The sequence below is a fragment of the Bufo bufo genome, chromosome 3 (genome assembly GCF_905171765.1).
Source record: "Bufo bufo chromosome 3, aBufBuf1.1, whole genome shotgun sequence".
Taxonomy (NCBI): domain Eukaryota; kingdom Metazoa; phylum Chordata; class Amphibia; order Anura; family Bufonidae; genus Bufo; species Bufo bufo.
Window position 1 is genome coordinate 604,022,838 of NC_053391.1, and position 12,503 is coordinate 604,035,340.

At 41.2% G+C, this 12,503-nt stretch overlaps 1 protein-coding gene across 2 annotated transcripts; it reads left to right on the plus strand.

Moving 5' to 3' along the window:
- The first annotated feature begins 1,323 nt into the window (after positions 1-1,323).
- Positions 1,324-5,667, plus strand: LOC120996193 (keratin, type II cytoskeletal 5-like). Of its 2 annotated transcripts, XM_040425961.1 has the most exons (10): positions 1,324-1,923; positions 2,014-2,228; positions 2,507-2,567; positions 2,676-2,771; positions 3,036-3,200; positions 3,697-3,822; positions 4,141-4,361; positions 4,939-4,973; positions 5,068-5,097; positions 5,128-5,667. In XM_040425961.1, exons 1-10 carry the CDS (start codon positions 1,396-1,398, stop codon positions 5,376-5,378), a joined length of 1,728 nt encoding a protein of 575 aa, XP_040281895.1. In that variant the 5' UTR covers positions 1,324-1,395; the 3' UTR covers positions 5,379-5,667. The 2 variants fall into 2 exon arrangements, with proteins under 2 accessions (XP_040281895.1, XP_040281894.1); XM_040425960.1 differs by having other exon boundaries at positions 5,068-5,667.
- Positions 5,668-12,503: the final 6,836 nt, after the last annotated feature.

The following is a 12,503-nucleotide window of genomic DNA, read 5'->3' on the forward strand; positions in this document are numbered from 1 at the left end:
AGCTCAAGCCACTTTTGAACCAGAAACAGCGGCAGAAGCGCCTGACCTGGGCTACAGAGAAGCAGCACTGGACTGTTGCTCAGTGGTCCAAAGTACTTTTTTCGGATGAAAGCAAATTTTGCATGTCATTCGGAAATCAAGGTGCCAGAGTCTGGAGGAAGACTGGGGAGAGGGAAATGCCAAAATGCCTGAAGTCCAGTGTCAAGTACCCACAGTCAGTGATGGTCTGGGGTGCCATGTCAGCTGCTGGTGTTGGTCCACTGTGTTTTATCAAGGGCAGGGTCAATGCAGCTAGCTATCAGGAGATTTTGGAGCACTTCATGCTTCCATCTGCTGAAAAGCTTTATGGAGATGAAGATTTCATTTTTCAGCATGATCTGGCACCTGCTCACAGTGCCAAAACCACTGGGAAATGGTTTACTGACCATGGTATTACTGTGCTCAATTGGCCTGCCAACTCTCCTGACCTGAACCCCATAGAGAATCTGTGGGATATTGGGAAGAGAAAGTTGAGAGACGTAAGACCCAACACTCTGGATGAGCATAAGGCCGCTATCGAAGCATCCTGGGCCTCCATAACACCTCAGCAGTGCCACAGGCTGATTGCCTCCATGCCACGCCGCATTGAAGCAGTAATTTCTGCAAAAGGATTCCCGACCAAGTATTGAGTGCATAACTGAACTTAATTATTTGAAGGTTGATTTTTTTTTTTGTATTAAAAACACTTTTCTTTTATTGGTCGGATGAAATATGCTAATTTTTTGAGATAGGAATTTGGGGTTTTCATGAGCTGTATGCCAAAATCATCAATATTAAAACAAGAAAAGGCTTGAACTACTTCAGTTGTGTGTAATGAATCTAAAATATATAAAAGTCTAATGTTTATCAGTACATTACAGAAAATAATGAACTTTATCACAATATGCTAATTTTTTTAAAGGATCTGTATAATCTATGTATCTATCTATAATCTATCTATCTATCTATCTATCTATCTATCTATCTATCTATCTATCTATCTATCTACCTATCTTTATATGGATACCAGGTCTTCAGGTGTATAAAGCAGGAGGCTAGTGCGTTAGGATTTACACAGGACGTTTTCTAGGTAGAATGCAGATTTATAATAGTAGCCTGTCTGGAATGGATGAAGGGATTCCAAGCTATTAAATAGTTTTAACAATACATATAATAGAAACGTGTGCGTTAATCAGATGAGCTCAGTGTTTAGATTGCTGCAGGGGATGCCAAACCCATTATTGAGGTAAGATGATACATACACTTCCCTGGACCTAGCCCACATACTGAGACAGATAAAAAGGGGTGTTTCACCACCGAGCAGTTCACTCTGCCTTCTTCTCTTCTCATCCTCAGCATCATAGATCCAAAAGGACCATGTCTCGCCAAACAACTTTTAAAAAAACCTTCAGCACTGCTTCTGAAGTTCCATCAAGGCCAAACCAAAGTGGCTTTAGCTCAGTCTCTGTCTCTCGTAGTGGTGGTGGTGGCCGGGTAAGCTCTGGTGGCTTTGGCAGCAGAAGTCTTTGTGGCTTAGGAGTAAACAAAAGAATTTCATTTGGCTCTCAGTCCCGCCATGGATATGGGTCTGGGTTTGGAGCTGGTAGTGGAGCAGGCTTTGGTATAAGTTATGGATATGGTGCTGGGCAAGGATATGGTGCTGGGCAAGGATATGGTGTTGGGCAAGGATTCGGTGCTGGGCAAGGATTTGGTGCTGGGCAAGGATTTGGAGGTGGACCAGGATTTCCAGTGTGCCCACCTGGAGGAATCCGAGAAGTCACAATAAATCAAGGCCTTTTAACTCCTCTCAATTTGCAAATTGACCCAAGTATTCAAAGAGTGCGCACAGAAGAAAAAGAACAGATGAAGACTCTCAACAACAAATTTGCATCCTTCATCGACAAGGTAGATAGTCTTCATGCTTCTTATATACCTTTGTAGACCTGAAAGATTTATGGCACAATTATTTTATATAATTGCTTTCTGTTGCTACAGGTACGTTTCCTAGAGCAACAGAACAAGGTTTTGGAGACTAAATGGAACCTCCTGCAAGAACAGGGAGTCAAAACAGTTAGAAGTAACATTGAGCCCATGTTTGAAGCCTACTGTAATCAACTCCGGAGACAGTTAGAATCTATAATAGCTGAGAAGTCTCGTTTGGAAGCAGAGTTAAGAAGCAATCAAGATGCTGTAGAGGATTCCAAGGCAAAGTAAGTGAAGATGGCACTTACTTGTTAGAGCATATTTAATTTTTAAATCTGAAAAATCTAGAATTGTTCTTGAGAATTACAGCCATTACACTCCAAGATTGTGCAATGTTTATTATAAGAAGGTCTTGACTAGTTATTATATTACAACATGCTTTTTATAAAACTTGATCTATTCTAACTGACATGACATAGCATATTTCTCATTGTGGAAAATGGCTATGAATACACTGTGCTTCTGGTTGATTAGCATAAACATATAATTACTTCTCTTTGCTTAGATATGAAGATGAAATTAACAAGAGAACAGCAGCAGAGAACGAATTTGTGGTGCTTAAAAAGGTGATTATAATCTCAAGATCTCTGACCAATCCCTTAAGTACAGTAATGAGTGGAGCTGCAGTTTTCTTTGTAGGATGCTGACTGATTGTCTGACTGTTGTTTACCTAGGATGTGGATGCTGCCTACATGAACAAAGTAGAGCTGGAAACTAGGGTGATTTCTCTGAATGATGAGATCAACTTCTTGAGGGCCCTGTATGAAGCGGTAATTATAATTTCACGGTTCAGCTATATTTCATAGTATTTAGTCAACTCTATGTATACACAGAACATGAGGCAATAATTAGGAGGTTAAAAAGATATTTGACAAAATATTGAATAGCCCAATAGTAAATCAGGTAAATCATAATACAAATATATTGAGCAAGCAGTGGGACCATACAGATATTTTTCCTACTGTGTTTCTTCAAAGTTCTTTTTATCTCCATCACAATAACAAAAAGTAGTACATTTTCCACCTTGATTTCAGGAAATTGCCCAGATGCAGGCACAAATCTCAGACACATCCGTGGTTTTATCTATGGACAATAACAGATCTTTGGACCTTGATACCATCATCACAGAGGTCAAGGCTCAGTATGAAGACATTGCCAACAGAAGCCGACAGGAAGCCGAGTCTTGGTACCAAACTAAGGTGAGTACATCTTAATACCAGCGATGGATCTATAGCTTATAGTAATGTAGTATTTGATATCTTTCATCTTTGTAAATTTGAAATGTTTAAGTTTTTTTATTTTTATAAATTGATATTAATGTCCTATCCTCAGGATAGGCTAGCAATAACTTAGTAGCGCCCACACCCCTGTCGATCTGCAGTTATTCAGTAGCTCTGGCACCAGAAGTTGAAGAACTACAGCGCCATACATTCTGTATAATGGGTGGAGTTGGTTACTGCGACTCGGCTTATATTCACTTCAGTGGGAGCAGTGCTGCAGTAACCAGCTACATCCATGGAAGTGCGGGGGTCGGACCCCCCAATGATGAGTTATTGATAGACTATCCTGTGGGTAGGCCAAAACTATAAAAAGACTGGAAAACCCCTTAAGGTATAACTCCAGTGAAAATCTATTTTTTAAGGTCTTATTGACTTATTGGCTAATAAACTCATTCCCGTTCATTTTTTTCTGCAGTATGAAGAGCTCCAAATGTCTGCTGGAAGACATGGTGATGATCTGAGAAGCACAAAAACTGAAATTGCAGAGCTAAACCGTATGATTAACAGACTGCGTTCTGAGATTGACAACGTGAAGAAACAAGTAAGAGAGATAGCTTGAGGGATTAAAAATAAGCACTAAGAATGAATTCTGTATTGTAACATAATGATTATTATAGTGTCACGTTGTCTCCGATTTTTAACTTCTGCCAGGAAGTTTGGATTAAGGAATTTAACAGCGTGCCTATAAAATTGGCATTTTTTTGCCCCAGAATCCTAGAACTGATTTATCTCAAACCTTAAAAGGATGAAAGGAGCACAGTGATTTTGGCAGAAGCCATCTATCTTTTATTAGAAAATATTGCTTTTATATAAATTCTGACCCAAAATATTAATAGATTTGCTTTATTAAAAAAAACAGTGTGCCAAGCTGCAGACTGCTATTGCTGATGCAGAGCAGAGAGGAGAGCTTGCAGTGACAGATGCCAAGAAGAAGCTTGCCGAGCTGGAGGCTGCTCTACAGAAGGCCAAGCAGGACATGGCTCTCCAACTGCGTGAATACCAGGAGCTGATGAATGCCAAACTGTCTCTAGATATGGAGATTGCCACTTACAGGAAACTGCTGGAAGGAGAGGAGTGCAGGTAGCTGCAATGAAAATCATGGTCATATATTTATATAATGTAGTATACTATCAACTTTCACTCTAATAGGTGTTATTTCTCAGGCCCATTCATTTGAAATAGCAATGAATGGACCATTAAAATACTATTTTCAATAGATTTTTTTTTTTCAAATTAAAATATTTATCTATATGGGTGACAAATCCATTATTTCAACTGTAGCTGCACTAGCAGTAGTTGAAGACCAAAGATCTATTGGAATGAGAACGTTTCCTTTAAACCTTTCACTGATACCCAAAATGCAAACCATTCTAGTTCATGCAAATCCTGAACCTAAAGAAATGAATATTACTGTGTTGAATTCTTGGGTGCTAAAGTTGTAGCCAAAATCAGAATTTTGGAGATAGGAAAAAGATTTAGATAGACAAAGCAGGCCAGAAACCCATGTACAGTGGTTTGAATCGAAATGTTCAAAATGTTCTATTATATCTTTATTTAGAGTGCACCCAAGATTTATTATGGAAACTATGCTAAATTGATAGCTGGTGACTGAACAAACACATTTCCAAAGAAAATTTCAATTTTTTTTATTTTACAGGTTGACTGGAGAAGGTGTAGGACCTGTAAATATCTGTAAGTCTATTTATTCAATTCACATGCAGAAACACATATATTTGTTTTCTATACAGAATAATCATGCCTAACTATACAATTTATGTTTTGACAGCTGTTGTAAGTTCATCCTATGGAGGTAGCAGTGGAGTTGGTCAAGGCTATGGCATTGGAGGTGGAGTTGGTCAAGGCTATGGCATTGGAGGTGGAATTGGTCAAGGCTATGGCATTGGAGGTGGAGTTGGTCAAGGCTATGGCATCGGAGGTGGATTTGGCTCAGGCAGTGGAAGCGGATATGGTGGAGGTATCGGTGGAGGAAGTTTCACTTCCAGCAGTGGAAAAATGGGAAATTTTGGCTCCGGAGGTGGCAGCGGCTCAAGTGTAAAAATTGTTTCAAAAACCTCCACAAGTTCCCGGAGGTATTAATACTGCCTCCCAATTACTAAATTGTCCTATGGCCATAAAAATTTTTGAATCCATTGTACATTATTAGAGTGTTTTAACCAGTAGGGTTTAAATATCTTGGCTCAGTTTTTGTCCCAAGTATGACTTTATGATCCTCACTTGGTCTATTTTAGTTCTGTACAGCATCAAAACCCAAAATTTAGGCTACTGTTCATCCACAACCTTTATGAGCCATACTGTACTTCATTTGGAAACAAAATCAGCAGAAAAAAATGGCCATTCATGTTCACTTCTCAGTTACTTTTTGTCCTTCTATAAACCAAAAAGCACAAGTTATCTATCGCTTAACTTTGTTTAATACTTCTACAATGTCTTATGTTATGTACTCTGCAATAAACTGCAATTATTCCTACAACTTTGTTGTGCATTTCATCATTTCTACTTTACGTTTTTAAAAGATAATCTTTGTTGTTACCTGTAGACTGTAATAATTATCTCCCAAAATGCTGCAGGGCAGGGGCGTAGCTATAGGGGAAGCAGGGGAAGCAGCTGCTTTGGGGTCTGAACTCAGAAGGGCCCAACCCAGGAGGAGAACTAAAAGATTTTATTGTCAGGGCCCCCTCAACAGTAATATACAATGACCTTATATACAGTGACACTATATGCAGTGATATGATATATACTATATACTGCAGTCTCTCATTATGTCTATCTATATACTGCAGCCTCCCATCATGTCTGTCTATATACTGCAGCCTCTCATCATGTCTGTCTATATACTGCAGCCTCTCATCATGTCTGTCTATATACTGCAGCCTCTCATCATGTCTGTCTATATACTGCAGCCTCTCATCATGTCTGTCTATATACTGCAGCCTCTCATCATGTCTGTCTGTATACTGCAGTGTCTCATCATGTCTGTCTATATACTGCAGCCTCTCATCATGTCTGTCTATATACTGCAGCCTCCCATCATGTCTGTCTATATACTGCAGCCTCTCATCATGTCTGTCTATATACTGCAGCCTCCCATCATGTCTGTCTATATACTGCAGCCTCTCATCATGTCTGTCTATATACTGCAGCCTCTAATCACGTCTGTCTATATACTGCAGCCTCTCATCATGTCTGTCTATATACTGCAGCATCTCATCATGTCTGTCTATATACTGCAGCCTCTCATCATGTCTGTCTATATACTGCAGCCTCTCATCATGTCTGTCTATATACTGCAGCCTCTCATCATGTCTGTCTATATACTGCAGCCTCTCATCATGTCTATCTATATACTGCAGCCTCTCATCATGTCTGTCTATATATTACAGTGTCTCATCATGTCTGTCTATATACTGCAGCCTCTCATCATGTCTGTCTATATACTGCAGCCTCTCATCATGTCTGTCTATATACTGCAGCCTCTCATCATGTCTGTCTATATACTGCAGCCTCTCATCATGTCTGTCTATATACTGCAGCCTCTTATTAGGTCTGTCTATATACTGCAGCCTCTCACCATGTCTGTCTATATACTGCAGCATCTCATCATGTCTGTCTATATACTGCAGCCTCTTATTAGGTCTGTCTATATACTGCAGCCTCTCACCATGTCTGTCTATATACTGCAGCCTCTTATTAGGTCTGTCTATATACTGCAGTGTTTTATCATGTCTATCAATATACTAAAGCGTCTCAACAAGTCCATCAATATACTGCAGGGTTTCTTCATGTCTTTCTATATACTGCAGCCTCTCATCATGTCTGTCTATATACTGCAGTGTCTCACTATGTCTGTCTATATACTGCAGCCTCTCATTATGTCTGTCTATATACTGCAGCCTCTCACCATGCCTGTCTATATACTGCATCCTCCCATCATGTCTGTCTATATACTGCAGCCTCTCATCATGTCTGTCTATATACTGCATCCTCTCACCATGTCTGTCTATATACTGCAGCCTCTCATCATGTCTGTCTATATACTGCAGCCTCTCACCATGTCTGTCTATATACTGCAGCCTCTTAATATTTCTGTCTATATACTGCAGTGTCCTATATATCATTTCTGTCTATATACTGAAGCATCTCATCATGTCTCTCTATATGCTGGAGGCTCACATCATGTCTGTCTATATGCTCCAGGGTCTTATCATGTCTTAGGGGCGTAGCTAAAGGGTAAGCTGCTGCTTTGGGGCCAGACTTTAGAAGAGGCCCAAATAGGGGGGCCACTGGCTTCACACCAGAAAGTTGGACCTCATCGGCCACGCCCCCAAACTGATAAACCACATTCCCACCTCCGTGAAGCCACGCCCCTATCGCTGGCTGGGAAAAAAAACGGGGGGAGGAGAGGGAAGAAGTTTCTGAATGGAAGGTGAGCTACTGCAAGAGTGGACATCCCTGTGTCCGTCCATGCCCTGCACCAGACGGAGCACAGGGAGCCAGAAAACCGGTTTGTCTGGCCACCCTAGGCCCAACCAGAAGGAAAACTAAAAGATTTTATTATTAGGGCCCCCTTAACAGTATTATACAATATTATATACAGGAACAGTATATATTGTGACTAGTGTTGAGCGTGAATATTCGCAAAGCGAATATTTTTAGCGAATATCGGCACTTAGCGATTTCACTAATATTTAGAATATAGCGATATATATTCGTAATTACAAATTTTAGTTTTTTTTTTTTTTTTTTTACACAGTACACATTACAATGATGTGTACTGTGTAAAAAAAAATTGATCGTCCCTCCCTGCTTCTAGATTGTGGTCCAAAGTCCGAAGGCTCCAATATTACTTACAGTGACGAGTTAGTGAGTGGAGCGCGATTATTCGTAACGCGATTATTCTTGCGATGCGAATATCGCCACTTCGAGAGCACACTGATCCCTCCCTTCTTTTAGCTTGTGGGCCAATGAGAAGGATGCAAATATAGTTGTCAGAGGTTAGCAACATCCCTAGCAACCAATTCGAAAATTGACCACCCCTTACTATATAAGATCCTTTCCCTGCAGCCATTTTGTCCAGTTTCATGTGGTGTTGATAGTGTTAGATAGGGTAGGTTAGTGTAGCAGATAGGTTCTAGTTTAGGGTATAGTAATAGATAGATGAAAGATATAATCTGTTTAGTAATGCCTCATGCACACGGCCATTGTGCGGCCTTTCCAAGCAATTGAGGTCCCCAATGCACGGGCAACATGCAGCGGGCTGGACCAATTCAACTTGAATGGATCTATGTTAAGTCCGCACAGCAAAAAAAAATGACGTCATTTTTTTTTGCGGTGCTGAACAACGGAAAGAAACACCACGGAAGCACTCCGTAGTGCTTCCGGTGTTCCATTCCATGACTTTGTTCCGCATCTCTGGAATTGCGGACCCATTCAAGTGAATGGGTCCGCATTCGTGATGCGGGGTACATATGGTTGGCGGCCGTTGATTGCAATACAGCCACGGCCACCCAACGGTCGTGTGCATGAGGCTTTAGTGTGAGATAGTATAGGTTAGTGAATAGTGCAGCTGATAGATTCTAGTGCTGGGTGTAGTGTAGGGTATAGTTACCTGAATGATATTGTAAGGAATTATTCTTATCTTCCCCTGATGTGTACCCCAGGTACAAGACCTCGGTATTCAGCTTGATTTGATCCTTATCTGACGCCAGAGAAAGCCATAATGAGATATGACACAGTGCTGTGTAATTTCAAAATGACTCTGAACTTTATTCTCCTTCTGACACATATATATAGTCCTAAATGACGTGATGTTTAAGTTAAACAGTAACACATGTTTTTAGCCAGATAATTATCTTATCTTCTACCAGAGTCCAAGGCTATCTATATATACGAGAAAAACCTCTTAGTCATATGGACTTTGACCCATTACGTGTCCATGCTTATGTAATTAATGTATGGAACATGATGTAATATAAACTTATATAAAAATAGGTTTTGAACTGAAATAGAATCCTTCAATCCTCTCTTTAAAACCTATTTACATATCTATATAATGTGGGTTTTTCATTTTGTTCCTTTCTAGTTTTTTCCTCAGTTTGCTTGTAAGCCTTTAGATATTCCATATACCCTTCAGGATTATAATCCTGAGGCTTTGTTTACCTCCTCTACCTCTACCGGAGTATAGAGGAATGTTGAGTGTACCCCTCTTTCGGCCACATTTTTACATATGGTAAGAAGGGAGGGCACACACTGTAGACAACAGCAGAGACACACTATTGCAGCGACCACGGCGAGTGCCACTCCTAAAACATATCTTATTTGACCAAAGTCAGGTATCCAGCCAAAAAGCCAGTCCCACCAACCTTGGTCAACATCTTGTTTTTTATATGTTTTATCATCTCTTCTAGTTGGCCTATTTTATCTTTTATTCCACGGGAGTGATCTAATAAATTGGAACAACACATCCCTGGAACGCTGAGCATCCTATACCATGTTGAAACAATAAATAGTCAATAGTTGCCCTATTCTACAAGATAGCCTTTTTATATGATTGTATATCCAGCAGCATATCTTGCAGAACTGCACTAGTGACATCTATCTGTTTTACCATACAACAGGCAAGTTTTGATATTGTCCTGTGTTTATACATGGCCAACCCTGGTACCCCTATCAAAGATACCCCTTAACTCATATATTCTGATCTAGAGAGGAGATTCACATTATAATCACAATTTTCTGGTAACTGTAGAGAAGTGTCTCTCGTGTGTGTGTCTGCATTGCTGGGAATAGTGGTATCATTGCTATTGTCAACCTAGCTATTGTACAGGGTCCCTCTGTAATATTGGCCGGTATATATATGTGACTAGTATTCCCACAGGCCAATACCCATCCTGCTGGTAGAGGTACATGTTTGTCTAGGGATGGTACTGTTTTTGTAATATTACATTGCATATATATATTATTTTTTTTTTTCTGATACTATCTTTTTACAACTTTCTGGATTTCTATCATATTACTTTGCAGAGTCTCATATGTAGGACAGTTATAACAAGCATGATAAGGATTTACATATCCATATTTAACATCATGATCCTGCAAATCTGTGTCATTCGATTGGGAACGTAGGAGCCCTGTCCATACATCTACTGGGGTGGGGACTGCATTTAACAAGGCACTACATCTCAGCCATCTCGAGGAATTTCCTGACTGCGTCATCTCGTTGGGCGTCAAGGCCGTCTGCCTCCGTTAGTACCCCTTCTGTATCTTCTTCGAGGTCAAGGCTGTCTGCCTCCGTTAGTACCTCTGGGCCTCGTTGGAGGTCAGGGCTGTCTGCCCCCGTTAGTACCTCCTGTCCTTCTTCAAGGCCAAGGCTGTCTGCCTCCGTTCCTGCCTCCTCTCTTTCTCTCACAAGCTTCACTCGGGTGGCGTCGATCCAAATTGGAGATTGTTCAGTCAGCACAGCTGTTCTGGTTACTGCAACGACGGTAGTAGGTGGGCCGTATACGAAATCACCTTGAGCTCTTCCTTTCTTCAGTGTTTCGACCACCATATCATCCCCCACCCTATATGGGTGGGTGGGTTCCTGTGGAAAAGAGGGAGACTTACAAGCAACTTTGTCCTCAGTTTTGTTAAGTACCTGTATCAATTTGGTGACATAGTCTTCCCTAATCTGGTCTATGTCGCCTTCCTGTACCACTAGGGGGTGACTTGCCCAAGGAGTTGGAAAGGGCCTACCCATAAGGATTTCAATTCTGTTATGTCCTACTCCGTAGAAATGTGCTATTAAGATGGAAGCACTGTACTGGGGGAATGCATAACTTCCCCTCTTTGCAGACTAATTCTAATCCTGTTTTAGGATTTTTCTGCAATACTGGATAACACCAGTCTTGCTGTTCCTGTTCACTGGCGTACCACTGAAGATCAGTAAGTATTTGCGACATCTCAGGGGTTGGAGGTGCCAGACATGGCATCTCCCAATGGTTACACAAACCTGTGAGGTTGCATTTGGCCACTCGTTTCGCCACCTTATCTGCCAGCGCATTGCCCTGTGAGACATGATCCTTACCATCTGCTGCCGTGAATCCTCTCCTCTGCCAGATCATACCATGGTCCCACACTACCCCATGTGCGTACCTACTCTCAGTATAAATGGTGACAGGTCTATCAGTATGTAGAATACATGCTCTAGTGAGTGCAATGAGCTTAGCTGCCTGCTGTGTTGAGTGCGGATGTCCTTGAGTAGGCATACAACATCATGAGTGGTGTGCAAAAATGGTGTAATGTCACATTGTGAAAGGAGTTGCCAACTCTACCATCATAGCACAGGCTGCAAGAGAACACAGACATGCCGGCATCCCTTGAACAGGGGTGGGCATTACCTTTGAGAAAAATACACAAGGACGCAACTTGCCTCCGTTTTCTTGTGTCAGTACACTCGCCATGGTTTTACAATTTTGGTGTGCAAACATGTGGAAGGGCATATTATAATCAGGGAGGCCCAGCCCTGGACTCGACATGAGCGAACATTTCAGATAATCAAATGCATTGTACATTTCAGAAGACCATTTAATCAAATCTGGATTTTCTTCCAGAGTGGCTTGCCTTAAAACATTGTCAATAGTGGGAGCAATCAGGAATCCATTGTCTACCGTTTATCATACCAAGGAAAGATAACATTTCTTTCCTGGTGTGCGGGGCGACCAAACCCGCAATAGACTGGACTCTTTCTGCGCTGATTCTCCGTTCACCTTTTGTGAGGACAAAGCCCAAGTATTCAACCTGCATTTTACACCATTGCATTTTCTTAAGTGTCACTTTGTGACCACATCCTGACAACCATTATAACAGTGATAAACCATCCTGAATGCTGGCCTCCGCTGACATGCTACACAGTAACAAATCACCGACATATTGCAGCAGCACAGAACCTTAGGGGGATGTACCATGGCTTTAACATCGCTTGGAGGACTATGCTGTACACTACAGGTGAATCAGCATATCCCTGGGGTCTGCACCAGGTCAGTTGGCGTCTGTCAAAGGAAAAAGCAAAAAGTAGTCTGGTTATCTTATCAACTGGGATAGAAAAGAATGCATTTTTCAGATCTATCACACTGAACCAGACAGCGTCTGCTGGAATGGCAGATAATAATTGAATGACATCAGGTACAACAGGGGCTATAGGCACAATGATGTTGTTGATGGCCC